Raw genomic sequence first — 13,242 nt, 5'->3', positions numbered from 1 at the left:
CTCTCCTCCTCCCCACTCCTCCTCCTCCCCCCTCCCCTCCTCCTCCCCATCCCCTCCCCCTCCCTCCCCCTCCCCCTCCCCCTTGCCCTCCCTCCTCCTTCCCCTCCCTCTTCTCTTCCTCCTCCCCTCCTCCCCCTCCTCCTTCTCCCCCTCCTCTCCTCCTGCTCCTCCTCTCCCTCCCCATCCCCCTCTCCCTCCCTCTCCCTCCCCCTTCTCCTCCTTCTCCTACCCCCTCCTTTGCAGGCTTCCTAACTGGATTCTTTTGCACCCTCAGCTCGGTGGAAGTTTGGGGGTGCACTGCAGGATTCCCAGGGTGACTCCTGTCCAGCCGCGGCAGGTTCCAGTGCAGTAGACAAGGAGGCGCGGGGACATCAGGGCAGACTTTGCCGGTGACGGTTTAGGGCTTGTTTTAGTGCTGTCACTCACCAGATGGGCAACTTCGAGTCTGTGCCCCCCCCCCACCTCAACTCCCTCATCTGTAGCAATGGGCATGTGTGGTATCCATGGGCTTAACAAAGCAGCTGGCGACCAAGCCAGACACGGACTCAATGGCAGTTTTTAAAATTGCTCCATCCGCGCGTTCCAGACACACATGGCAAACTCTACATTGGGCTCTATGATGTAGGCAGGCGGGTAGGATACAACAGATTGTGTTTGTGAGCTGGAAGACCACGCCTTCACCACGCCCCTGAGTGACCCCACCTGTAGGCCCGCCTGCCACTCAGGCTACATGACCACACCCCTTTGGAAGTGGCTAAGCGGCCTGGCACAAGGTGGGCCCCACCCTTCCTCCCTGTCATTGCCCTTGGTTGCCCCTGCTGCCCGTGCCTTCAGAGCGCGTGCCAAGCTGCTTGCGACTGCTCTTAACCAAACGTGGCTGCTGGCCTGCTCTCTGCTTGGTATGGATGTAGACTTCCCTTTCTCCCTTAGACAGAGAGAGCCCCCACTCTTCTTTGTATTTCTCTCACTAAATAGAGAGCCTAAAAAACTTACCATGCTGCCTGGTCTATTTGAACCAATGTTCAGAATTCTCTGAATTCATGGCAAGAACCCACACAGCTTATTAATTCAGAAATGTTAATAAGCAGGTCGGTTTCACTACTATCCGTGCAAATCTACACTAAGTGTGGCCCTATCATCCACAGGTTTGGTATCTGGGAGTCAACACACCACAGGGCCGGCGCTGTGGCTCAGGGGGTTAAAGCCACAGCCCGCAACACTATATCCCATACGGACACTGCTGGTTCCAGTCCTGGCTGCTCCACTTCTGAGCCAGCTCTCTGCTAATGCACTTGGAAAAGCAGCAGAGGACGGTCCATGTACTTGGGCTCCTACCACCCATGTCCAAAGCTCCTGGCTTACCCTGGCTCAGCCCCAGCCGCTGTGGCCATGCGGGGAGTGAACCAACGGGTGGCAGATCCCTTTCTCGCTTTGTCTCTCCCTCTCTCTGCCGCTCTGCCTTCCAAGCAAATGAAAAAATCTTTTTGAAAACCATGGGACGGGATGCCAAGTGGAGTTGATGGCAGTCCCCAGCTGGGGAATTAGAACGCAAACTCCTGGATTTCTGGAGCAAGCTCATGTCATTTGCAGAAGAAAAAAAAAAACAAATAGAGCCCTTTGCAAAAGCCATCCCAGAGTGTCCTGCTTCGGATGGAAGCCTCCAGGTGGGCGGCGCCTGAATTAACGGCTAAGTCACACATTGAACCACCGCACCGCTTGCTCGGTCAGCTTCCTGCAGTGCCATTTCCGTGTTTCTGAGTGTGAAACACTCTCCAAAGACGGCGCGTGGATTACCCACGTGGGAAACACCGGGCAACCATCACGCAGAACTTCCCTACGCACATGGAGGGTGCGAGGGCTGATTCTGCACGGTGCCCAGAAAGCTGGTCAGAACCAAGTGTGGGTGCCGCTGGGGACTCGGGGGTGGGACAGCGGCTGGATGAGGGTCCAGGCGGCCAGGGGCGTCCATGTTCTCCTGCCTGTGGATGGGTGAGGGGGGGCTTCTGGCTGCCATGGCCACCCAAGTGAGAAAACAGGAGACCTCCATGGATGAAGGAGCGTGAGGACCGTGTGATGGAGATACAGGGCTTTAGGGTCCAAGGGCAGGTGACCCTGAGCAAGTGCCCGAGCCGTGTGGAGCCCGGGGCTCCTCCTTTGTGATCAGAATAATAGTAAAACACACCCCACAGGGATGCTGGAATCACCCAGAGGAGCGGTTGTGTGGAGGAACCAGACCACTGTCACTCAGCTAAGAAGAGCACGCTTTCTCTCCCTCTCCCTCCCTCCCTCCCTCTCTCTCTCCTTTCTTCTTTCCAGATTTATTTATTTATTTGAGAGGCAGAGTTACAGACAGAGAGAGGCAGAGGCAGAGGCAGAGAGAGAGAGGTCTTCATCCTCTGGTTCACTCCCCAAATGGCTGCAACGGCTGGAGCTGAGCCAATCCGAAGCCAGGAGCCAGGAGCTTCTTCCAGGTCTTGCAGGGGCCCAATGACTTGAACCATCCTCTGCTGCCTTCCCAAGCAATCAGCAGGGAGCTGATAGGACGTGGTGGTGCTGGGGCTCAACCCAGCTCCCATGGGATGCCAGCAATCCAAGTGGCGCCACAACACCAGCCCCAGTTCTAGAATTTTCCCTGGAGATAGGGACCAGAATGACCCCAGGCCGCTTGTCTCAGGACTGTTAGCAGCTGGGAGAGTCGGAGGACTCCTGAGCTGTCCAATGTTAACGTTCCATGAGCCAGGGACTTTTGTCCACTTTTCTCGTCACCGCACTCCCAATGCCCGGAACAATGCTTGGCACAGAGCAGGTGTTCCGTGCACAATGCTAGCTGAATCGATGAAGACGCACACACACCAACCTACGCTTCTTGTCTCTGTGCCTCGAAGCTAATAAACACCGCTACGTGGCAATCACTGTGATTTTTATTGGTGCAGCGAATACACTGGCCCTGGCCCTCCCACGGGGCGCAGAGCAGGGAAGCAAAGCCGAGACTCCGCCCTCCTCTCCACTTCTCTCGTCGTCTCTGAGGACGCTGTCGTAGGATGTCCTCGGCTTGGGGTAAGGGCACTTGTGTTGGGGAAGAGGGCTGAGGGGTGTGGGAAGGGCAGGGGGCGGGAGCCCGGGATGTGTGGGAAACGTCGGGCTGGTCTGGGGAGGTTGGAGGTCGGAGCCCTTCCTGCCGCCCAGTGCAGGCGCTCAAAGGATGGCTAACATCCCGCTGTCCTTGGCCTGTCCAGCAGCTGTGGGCACTTCGGGCTGAAAGGTGGGACACAGGATCACGGTGGGGAGCCGGCCTCCCACTCGGGGGCTGCATCTCATACTGGACCCGTGATGGGCCCCTTGGAGGAAGGGCTGGCACCTGCCGAGCTGCCCACCTGCAGCGCAGAGCCCTGAGCAGCCGGGAAGGGCTGGGCCACCTCCATCTGCTGTGGGACAGCCTGCATGGCCACCGCGGCTCCCAGGCTGGCTGGGGCAGCCGCTCCACCTCCATCCCCTTCCGCCTCGCCCCGGGGCCTCCTCTCCTGATTCTAGTGGCACTGTCCCCTGTGCGCCCGTGCACAGGACCCCGTGCTTCTGAAAGACCCCTCCCCTGAGAGTGCAGAGACCCGAGCTGGGGTCTTGTGCCCCTACTCAGCTGTGGGACACAGCCCTGTCACTCAGCTGCCCTGGTCTCCCGCGCGGCAGGTGCAGCGCGGGGGCGATGCTAGGCACACCCTAGTACCACCTCAGGCATCCACGGAATGCATGCATTCCCGCCCTCAGCTGCCCTTGCGCCAGGGACTTCCTCTTCCTGAGCCCCTTGGTCCCAGCGGTGAGGCGGTGGGACAGGAAGCCCACCTCACAGGGCTGTTGTGGTGGCAGTGAACACGGGCCTCAACACAGTCCTGGCAAATGAGCATTATGAAAATCAATGCCCAGATAAACTCACGCTCTCCATCCGTTTTCCCCACGCACTTTCTGAAGCGTCCTGGCCAAAGCAGACGCCCACAAAGTGGTCACCACTGCTGCTCGCCGCCACCCTCCACATACCCTACAATGCCAGGAGCCCTCCGTGGAGTGAGGACCCTGCCTGGGACCACGGGAACGGCCGCTTCCCCCGGGGCTGGGGCCTGGGGACAGCGAAGGGGCGGGGGCTCTCACCTGCACGTCCCAGGAGGACACCCGGGAGCCATCCCAGTTCTGGAAGCATAGTAGAGTCAGCCAAGCGTCTGCCTCTTGTGCCAGCCGCCGCCAGCCTTTTCGGTTCCCGGTGGCCACGTTTCCCGTGGGGTCGGCCGGGTCCAGAATCACAGGCCTGGAAACGCAGTGCCACACGGAGGCAGTGAGGGGCTGACTGGGGCCCTGCTCGGGGTGGGGTGGGGGCTCGGCGCGCCTGATCTTTTAGTTCAAATGCCGGCCATTTAACTCGCTTTCTGTTAGGGTCTGGGCAAGCTCCTTCCCACTTTCTGCAGGGTTTCAGACAACTTCAGAACCTCAGTTTGCCCACCTGGAAGATGGGATGGGTAATGCCTGCCTCACGGGGTGGGAGGGGGCTCCCACGCGGGTGCCGGTGTCCAGCACCCAGCATGGCAGGAGGCAGCCCCCCCGCCCCGCGCCGGCCCTGTTCCCATGGGGCGGCAGCCGCATGCAGGGGTTCCCTTGGGTGTAGGCTCAGCAGTGTGGGGAGGGGCACCTGGGCTTGGCGAGCTGCTGGGCCAGGTAGCGGCCCACCCTGGGGTCAGCAAAGTCGTAGTACACTGTCCAGTAGATGCGCAGGTGCTGGTAACGCGTGACCAACTCCAGGACAGTGCGGAACCCCCGGGCTGTGTTGAACTCTGTCTCGCCACTCCCGCGCTCCCAGGCATAGACGGTCAGCAGCTCCAGGGCGTACTGCGGGGGCAGTGGCTTCTTCACAAACCTCTCTTTACACTGAGAGGAGAGAACACAGAGCGGGTCTGCCCAGCTTTCCCAGAGTGCACTGCCCGCGGGCTGAACTCGGCCTGCTGCCCTCTTCTGTAGCCACACCCATGATTGCTTTCGGGTGACAAGGGCGGAGAGGAGTGGCCGGGGTTGGGCCAGGCTGAAGCCAGGAGCCCAGAATCAGCATGTGGGCCGCAGGGGTCCAAGCCCTGGGGCCATCTTCTGCTGCTTTCCCAGCAACCTTAGCAGGGAGCTGGATCTGGGGCAGCAGGGACTCGGACCGGCTCCCGTATGGGATGCTGGCCCTGCAGGCGGCGGCTTAGCCACTGCGCGCGCCACAGCGCTGTAAGGAGAAGGGGCGCAGAAACAGGGGAGACAGGGGACGTGTGCGTGTGCCTGTGCACGTGCGTGGCCGCAGCCTGCACGCATTGGGCCAGCAGTGATCTGCGGAGCGTCCTCTACGCACCAGGCACTGCCCTGAGTTCGGCGGCCACCGCATCCCGGCTCCCCGCCCGCGCCGGCCGTACCCTCTGGTACCAGTGCTTCACGAGGCGGATGAGGCTCTTGAGTTTGGTGGGGCGCTGCTTCAGGAAGGCTCGCTGCAGCTCCGTGAAGCAGGTGGAGAACTCGCCCTCCTTGCCCAGGGCGGTGCACTCCTCGATGAGGTCCACGTAGACTTGGGGGCGTGGCCTGTAGCCTCTGGTCACGTGACCTGTGGGGCGGGGCCCGCGGCTGGTCTTGGGGTTCTGCCTCCACCTCTCCCTCACTGCAGACCCGAGGCCAGGAAGCCTCAGGCCCGCCCCCCCCCCCCATCCTCCCTCCCCGCTGCTCCGCGCCTGCTCCCTGCTGGGCTGGAGCACCTGCTACCTCCTCAGGCTTCTCCACCCAGCACGTGGGGCGGTCTCTTGGGGTCCGACTGCTCGCTTCCCACGACTCTGGTTGGAAAGGCACGTCCCCGTGCTGGCCCGGGGAGGTCCGTGTGCCCTGGCTCCCGCTCCTCACTCCCGCCTCGACCAAGGGGCCCTGTCTGAAAGAGCCCCCCACCCCCCGCCTTTCCTATTCACTGCAGCATCCCAGTGAGTTTTTATCCCAGCAAACACCACTCCGTATTCGCCGTCTGTGATCCGTAAAACGATGCCTAGTGACGTCATCTCGCTGTGATGTCAGAGCTCGAGGCCTAACTCAAGTGCCGCGCAGGTCAGAGCGCAGTGCGCAGGGGAGTGGGTTGAGACGCCTGCGTCCCACACCGGAGGGTCCGGGTTGCATTCCCGGCCCCAGCTTCCCAGGAGTGCAGACCCTGGGAGGTGGCTCCCTGCCACCCACGTGGGAGTGCCGGGCTGTGCCCTCGGCTCCTGGCTCCTAGCCCTGCTGGGTGGTGAGCTGGGGCGCTGGGTTTGTGTAAGCGCACGCGGTGATGGCCACACAGCCGCGAGCTCGCCTAGGAGGCGCCAGGCCGCGTCCGCGTCGCTCGCGGTGCTCGACGGAATGCTGCAGAAGCGTTTGCCGTTGAGCCTGGCTTGCAGCCCCTGCTCGGTGCACAGCCACCGGACGCCACGCGCTGCCTCTCCTCCCATCAGTTTCCGCACCGCAGTCAGCAGCGCCATGCCACGGAAACGCGGATCTCAGGACGCGTTTGCTCGTGCCGGCCCACGGCGCCCCCGAGAAGACCGTGGCCAAGATGGCAGGGCCTGCGGGACCGGCTCCCCTGAGCCCGAGCCCCTCCTGGGTCTCAGCCTCTGCGCTCCCCAGCGCCCCGGCTCCCTCGCCCCCGGGGCCCTGCAGCGCCCCCTGCTGGCATCCCTGTTCCTCCCCACCTCGTACCCCTGCACACAGGACCTGGCACAAAGGAGACAATGCTGAAGTTGCTCACTTCCTGGTGTCTTTAGAGCATCTATCTGCATTATATGTATATATATTTTTTATGGCTCCTCTAGGCCCAAGTAAGTCCCTAACAGTCCCCTTTACGGAGTAGTTCTGTTGGAACAACTTGATAGTAGCAGTTTTCACAGTGTCCGATAGAGGGCGCTGTGCTGCCCTCAAAAAAAAAAAAAAAAATTGAAAACCTAAAATAGTCCAAAAACTCTTCCCCGTGAGTTGACTGTGGTGGCCTGAGGTGCCTCCTCGTATGTTAGGGAACTCATTTCTGATGAGCTGCTGTGTGCCAGGCTCTGCAGAGCCTGATGTCTTATGTAAGCATTGCTGTGCACGTGTGTGCGTTAGATACACATTAAGCCATCTATATCTTATGCTGAGGGTTGGGCTATCTACGTAAATAGCCCAGAATGAGGCTTTCTTATGTGTCGGAATAAAGGTGATATTAGCAGGAACTTTAGGCCAAATCGATGTTTCAAAAGGTAAAATCAGCACGCTTTGCCACAAAAAGAACTAGCAAGCCGAACACGTGTTCTAATGGAATCTTGGCCCCCGAATGTGGCACTTTGAGTGAAGGATGAGAACCTTAATTAGGACAAGGAACCCTAAAATCCCTCCCTCCCTCCACCTGCGCTCCAGGGACGCCGTAGTGGGTAGAACTCAACGCATGCGCGATTTCTGCTCAGAAACAGAGGAGGCCCAGGGCACTCACCCAGGGCGTCGAAGGCAGGCAGCACGTCAAACTCCACCTGCTGCTGGCGCTGGAGGGAGCGCAGCTCAAAGCTGAGCACGCGGGGGTTGGACCGTTGCGTCAGCGCAAACGTCACTTCGAACATCTTCTCTCTCTGGCAGGCTTTCAGCTGCGAGCGAATTTCCCGGATGAACTCACGCCGCTTCTCTAGCTGCTCGTGAAAACTCGTGAGGTTCGTGAGGAAGACGACCAGGTCAGCATCCGATCGGCCTCTCAGGGCCGTGCCTTTGCCCGAGGAGCCGCCCTGGAAAAGGGCCACAAGGATAATCAGGTGCAGGGAGAGGAGCCTTCCCAAATAAAGAGAAGGGAGCAGCCACTAACATGGCCCAGCCCAGCCACTGCCCATATGACCCCAAGAGTGAGGTGCTGCTATTATGAGTTTGCATTTCACACATGGGGAAGCAGGTCCCAGTGACAGTGTAAAAAAATCCCATCAAAACAAAATTGACCGGCCGCGGCACGCCGGCCGCGGCGGCCATTGGAGGGTGAGCCGATGGCAAGAGGAGGACCTTTCTCTCTGTCTCTCTTTCTCACTGTCCACTCTGCCTGTCAAAAAAAAAAAAATTGAAAGATCAGTTCATTTTGGTGCAAGAAAGTTTGAAACAGTTGACTAGGTCCTTCGAGAAGTTCATGACAAACACATAGAATGAGAAATTTACGAGTGCATTTCAAAAGTTGTTTTGCACCCAAAGGTACTTTTAGAAAATTAATTCATATGCATTGAATTTTATTTAGAACTGCTGACAGTAGTTTGTTCCCCCAAATGCCCATGGTCCAGGCCCCTGTGTGGGTGGCAGGGACCCACAGCCGCTGCCTCCCTCCCAGGAAGCTGGACCCTGGAGCGGGGGTAGGCCCTGAACCCCAGCTCCCCTCAACTGTGGATGCAGGCACCCCGAGTGGCACCTTAACCGCGAGACCAAATGCCAGCCTCTAGCTTACCTTTGAATTCCTTTTCCAGGAGCTCTGTGCAGCACCCTGTGTTATTCTGCCCCCCAGACTGGCTCGTGCGGGGCGGGGGGCCCGCACAACGCTGGGAGGTGTGGGAAATTACGGTGAGGACACTGGGCACAGAGCAGGGACTTGTTCAAGGTCTCGCAGCCAGCAGGTGCTACCTGCTTTCAACCAGATTCTTTGCCCGAGTTCCTGAGCTGTCAGAGATGGGGAGACCCAGCCTGGCCCACAAGGCGCCCACCAGGGCGGGGCTCCGTCTCCCCACCTCTGAGTCAGAAGTGCCTTAGAGCACAGGGATTCTGTCACTCCCCCTCTTCGTGGAGGAACGACACAGGACCCTGCGCTGTTCTTTCGTCTGCTCGGCCCTCCCCGGGTTTGCTGCTGGTTCTTCCCGGGTTGGCTACTGTCCCTTCCACCTCTGTGGAAGGGCAGTTCCCCCTGGCCACATTCCCCACTTCCGCAGGGGAGCGGCACACTGCCGGCCGGCTCTCTGGGGGGCTGCACAGGTGTTCCCCTTAGATGTTCCCCTTAGATGTTCCTGGTGCATGCTGTCTCTCTCCTCCTTTATAGTCCTCCTCTGCCAATGCTAACTCGGCTGCCCACATGCCAAGTACGCTGCTCTCCTCCAATCAGGAGCAAGTCCTACAGTTTATTGGCTGAACTGGAGGCAGCTGCGTAGAAGCTGTTTTCTTCTCTCCCAGCGCCATATTGTGGGAGAGCAGATGCATAGAATAAGTCTTAATTCGAGTAACTTAGTCTAGTCCGGGTTGCTCCCCACAGATCCCCCTTTCTTTTTATTTTTGGCGTTGATACGCGCCTGTCTTCGGTGCCCCGCGGCACACACTCTGCTCTGCTTGCTAGAGTTGCCACAGGTTCTTACAAGTCCTATCAATCAGGCAAACCGAATCCGGGTCCTCTCTTCGCCATGTTGTGAGGAGGTTTTTAGGCGCTGATGCGTGCCTGTCTTCAGTGACCTGCGGCTCATACTCTGGTCGAGCCGCCTGCTGGTGCTTACCGCCTTAATCAGGCAGACCGAATCCAAGCTCTCTCATTGCCATGTTGTGGGGTGACTTATTGGTGTTGATTCGTGCCTATCTTCGGTGACCTGCAGCTCATACTCTGGTCGAGCTGCCCGCTGGTGCTTACCGCCTTACTAATCAGGCAGACCGAATCTAAGCTCTCTCATTGCAGTATTGTGGGGAGGCCTTTCTATTTCTCTATTTCTCTATCTCCGGGCATTCCTATTTCTCCTATTTTACTTCTATCTACCAGCATTCCTATTTCTCATTTTACTTCTAAACTTCTGTTTCTCTTATCCCCACGGCTTCCCGGCGCCCGCCCCGAGGCTGCTTCTCGGCGGCTTCCCGGCTGAGCCGCTTCAGCCCACGCCTCTCTCATCTGCGCGGCTCGGCTTTGCGCGCACACTCCGCGGTCTCGCACTTAGCCCAGCGTTCCCTATCTACTTGTGCCCCGCACGATCTGTCTGCGCGCGGCAGCCTCCGCGAGTCACACAGCGTGGCTTACGTCTCCGCCACTAGCATTCAATCTAAGTTCCCCGGGCTAGCCTGGTGAATTCAACCCAGCTCACGTCTCTGCCCCACGATTTGGCTTCCCGTCCTTTGCTCCCCGGGCTAATCAGACGGATCCCAATCTGGCTTACGTTTCCGCTTCTGGTTTCAACTTTTCGCCCCTTATTCCCGGGCTAACTTGAGAATCCCAAAGTGGCTTTCGTCTCCGCCTTGGCCTGCCCCCCGCGGCTTCCATTTCCCTAACATTTTTCTCTACCCGGTATGTTTCCCCAAGCTTTCCTCCAACAATATTCCTCCCTCATTTCTCCTGGCTTCTCCCCACAGTCCGTATCCAAGTCTGTTTGTTCTAGCTTTCACTTTCGCTTTCGACCTTAGAGATTTCTCCCAGCTTCCCCCCGTAGTCCGTATCTGAGTCTATGCCTAGGCTTTCAATAGCTTCTTCCGGCACCTTTTTCGTCCGGCTTTTCCCTAGGCTGTTTGCTAGTCTCTCTCTCCGATATTTTCCCACTTCTTCCCGTTTCTTCCCTCCTAAGTTTCCTATCCGTCCTAGGTTTCCTATCCGAGTCACGGCACCATTATGTCGCTCCCCCTCTTCGTGGAGGAACGACACAGGACCCTGCGCTGTTCTTTCGTTTGCTCGGCCCTCCCCGGGTTTGCTGCTGGTTCTTCCCGGGTTGGCTACTGTCCCTTCCACCTCCGTGGAAGGGCAGTTCCCCCTGGCCACATTCCCCACTTCCGCAGGGGAGCGGCACACTGCCGGCCGGCTCTCTGGGGGGCTGCACAGGTGTTCCCCTTAGATGTTCCCCTTAGATGTTCCTGGTGCATGCCGTCTCTCTCCTCCTTTATAGTCCTCCTCTGCCAATGCTAACTCGGCTGCCCACACGCCAAGTACGCTGCTCTCCTCCAATCAGGAGCAAGTCCTACAGTTTATTGGCTGAACTGGAGGCAGCTGCGTAGAAGCTGTTTTCTTCTCTCCCAGCGCCATATTGTGGGAGAGCAGATGCATAGAATAAGTCTTAATTCGAGTAACTTAGTCTAGTCCGGGTTGCTCCCCACAGGATTCATGCTGCTCCCCGGGGGCCCAGGACTCCCCCAGGACCGATTTTGTCAAGCTGTAGCTACTGGTCTGCTGTGGCTCAGTCACACACCACCAGCCCCAAAGACAGCTCCGCCCCCCCAGCCCCCCTCCCCGGTCTGCACGGGGGTCTTTGTGTCCGCTCCCTCGCTCTCTGCGCCGCACACTCACCTTCACCACCTTTGAGACCCGCACGCGGTGGGTGGCCCCTCGGAAGCACCTCTCCTTGAGGAAAGTGCATATGATGTCCACAGCTTCCCTGACCTGCTCGCGGAAACGGGTGTCCGGCAGGAGATGGTCTTCGATGAACTTGTCCAGAAATCGGGCTGGGGTATTGGCGAGCTCCATCCTGCTGCAGGTAGCCATGGCCCAACTGCCCCGTGGGCTCCCGTGTGCAGCAGAGCCTGGACAGCTGCTGGTTTCGTTTCCTTGGATGGGAGGAGCCTCACCTCTGATCCCAGCGTTTCCTCCTCGGCCACCGCTGGGCTGAGCCGGCAGCTGCTGCACTCTTGGAAACTTCCTCTTTGTTCCTTGCCCGGAAGCCTGGCCACATTCCCACAATGTGGCTGGAACTGGAGCTCACTGCCTGATGAAAGCAGCCAGGCCCAGAAGTGGGGTGGAAGACAGTGGTTCTCGCAGAGGGCAGAGGGAGCCGGGAGGTGCTTATGAACAGGTGCTGCTGGCCTTTAGCACATGAGGAAGTTCCGGTCCTGTTGCACAGTCGGGTGATTATAGATGAGAACGGACTGCTGCAGAATCCTTTTTTTTTTTTTAAAGATTTATTTATTTGAAAGGCAGAGTCAGAGAGGGAGAGACAAAGAGAGGGGTCTTCCATCCACCGGTTCACTCCCCAGATGGCAGCAATGGCCGGAGCAGGGCCGGGCCAAAGTCAGGAGCCAGGAGCTTCTTCCCGGTCCCCCATGTGGGTGGCAGGGGCCCCAAGGACCTGGACCATCTTCTACTGCTATCCTAGGCCACAGAAGAGAGCTGGATGGGAAATGGAGCAGCCGGGACTCGAACCTGTGTCCATATGGGATGGCGGCGCTGCAGGCAGCAACTTTACCTGCTACGCCACAGTGCCAGCCCCTGCATAATCTTTTAAATAACCAAGAAAGTTAGAAGAAAGGACTTTGAAGGTTTTCATGTTAAAGAAATGATAGACAAGGAGATACACTGGTTTACCGGGATTCAGACATTGGGATCTGTGCAGCGCGCATGCCCCAGGAACGTGTAACTTCTGTGAGTCGGGTATAAACAGATCTCCGGCTTCCTTCTTGGTCATTGTTTGTTGTCGGCAAAATTACAGTCTCCGGGATTTTTTATAACTATGCACACATGTTGCTGGGAAGGAGTAAGCTCCAAGCCAGGAGGAGAAAGCCGGTCCAGGGCCTGGTGTTCCGGAGCGGCAAGTGGCCCTGTGGCCGCGCCAACATCCCACACCAAGTGCAGGCCCGAGGCCTGGCTGCTCTGTCTCTGGTCCAGCTCCCTGCTGATGCACCCGTGAAAACAGCGAGTGCCTGAGTCCCTGCCACCACGCGGGAAAGCGGGATGCAGCTCCCAGCTCCTGACTTTGGCTCAGCCCAGCCTTGACTATTGTGGCCATTTGGGGAGTGAGCCAGTGAATGGAGGACCTCTCCTTCTCTCTGTCTCTCCCACACTCTCTGTTACTCTTGCCTTTTGAATAAACAAATCTTTTTTTTTTTTTTTAAAGAATCCATAATCCTGGGGCCAGCGCTGAGGCTCACTAGGTTAATCCTCTGCCTGCAGCACCAGCATTCCATATAGGCACCGGTTCGAGTCCTGGCTGCTCCTCTTCCCATCAGCTCTCTCCTGTGGCCTGGAAAAGCAGCCAAAGATGACCCAAGTGGGAGACCAGGGGGAGGCTCCTGGCTCCTGGCTTCGGATCAGTACAGCTCTGGCCATTGCGCCAACTGGGGAGTGAACCAGCGGATGGAAGATCTCTCCCTCTTTCACTGTCTGTAACTCTGCCTCTCAAATAAATAAATAAAATCTTAAAAAAGACTCCATGATCCTAAAACTCAAAAACCATCACTACAAACGTGGTGTAGACCTTCTCAGATGCTTTCTATGTTAGTGCACACGTAGTCATGCAACCACGCGTCTCTCCCTCTCTCTCGTTTTCTTTTGCAAAACTGGTGTCCCGG

The 13,242-nt window shown here is 58.1% G+C and overlaps 1 protein-coding gene across 3 annotated transcripts; it reads right to left on the bottom strand.

The window, feature by feature from the left end:
• Window positions 1-2,842: 2,842 nt before the first annotated feature.
• Window positions 2,843-11,764, bottom strand: OAS1 (2'-5'-oligoadenylate synthetase 1). 3 transcript variants are annotated; one of them, XM_070066242.1, is made up of 7 exons: window positions 11,249-11,549; window positions 7,484-7,766; window positions 5,427-5,611; window positions 4,673-4,908; window positions 4,141-4,294; window positions 3,838-3,884; window positions 2,904-3,255 (listed from the first exon to the last, which is right to left on the bottom strand). In XM_070066242.1, the coding sequence occupies exons 1-7, from the start codon at window positions 11,441-11,443 to the stop codon at window positions 3,207-3,209; spliced, it is 1,149 nt and encodes a 382-aa protein (XP_069922343.1). In that variant the 5' UTR covers window positions 11,444-11,549; the 3' UTR covers window positions 2,904-3,206. The 3 variants fall into 3 exon arrangements, with proteins under 3 accessions (XP_069922342.1, XP_069922343.1, XP_069922344.1); XM_070066243.1 differs by lacking the exon at window positions 3,838-3,884 and having other exon boundaries at window positions 11,249-11,764; XM_070066241.1 differs by lacking the exons at window positions 3,838-3,884; window positions 4,673-4,908 and having other exon boundaries at window positions 2,843-3,255; window positions 11,249-11,550.
• Window positions 11,765-13,242: the final 1,478 nt, after the last annotated feature.

Source organism: Oryctolagus cuniculus, chromosome 21, assembly GCF_964237555.1.
Source record: "Oryctolagus cuniculus chromosome 21, mOryCun1.1, whole genome shotgun sequence".
Taxonomy (NCBI): Eukaryota; Metazoa; Chordata; class Mammalia; order Lagomorpha; family Leporidae; genus Oryctolagus; species Oryctolagus cuniculus.
This window is presented reverse-complemented; position numbering and strand designations above follow the sequence as displayed.

Coding starts and splice junctions, on each gene's coding strand:
- OAS1 (XM_070066241.1), bottom strand. CDS start 11,443: ATGGCTACCTGCAGCAGGATGGAGCTCGCCAATACCCCAGCCCGATTT. Junction 7,767..11,248: donor GGGTCTCAAAGGTGGTGAAG/GTGAGTGTGCGG, acceptor GCCCTTTTCCAG/GGCGGCTCCTCGGGCAAAGG. Junction 4,295..5,426: donor TGAAGCACTGGTACCAGAGG/GTACGGCCGGCG, acceptor CTGCGTTTCCAG/GCCTGTGATTCTGGACCCGG.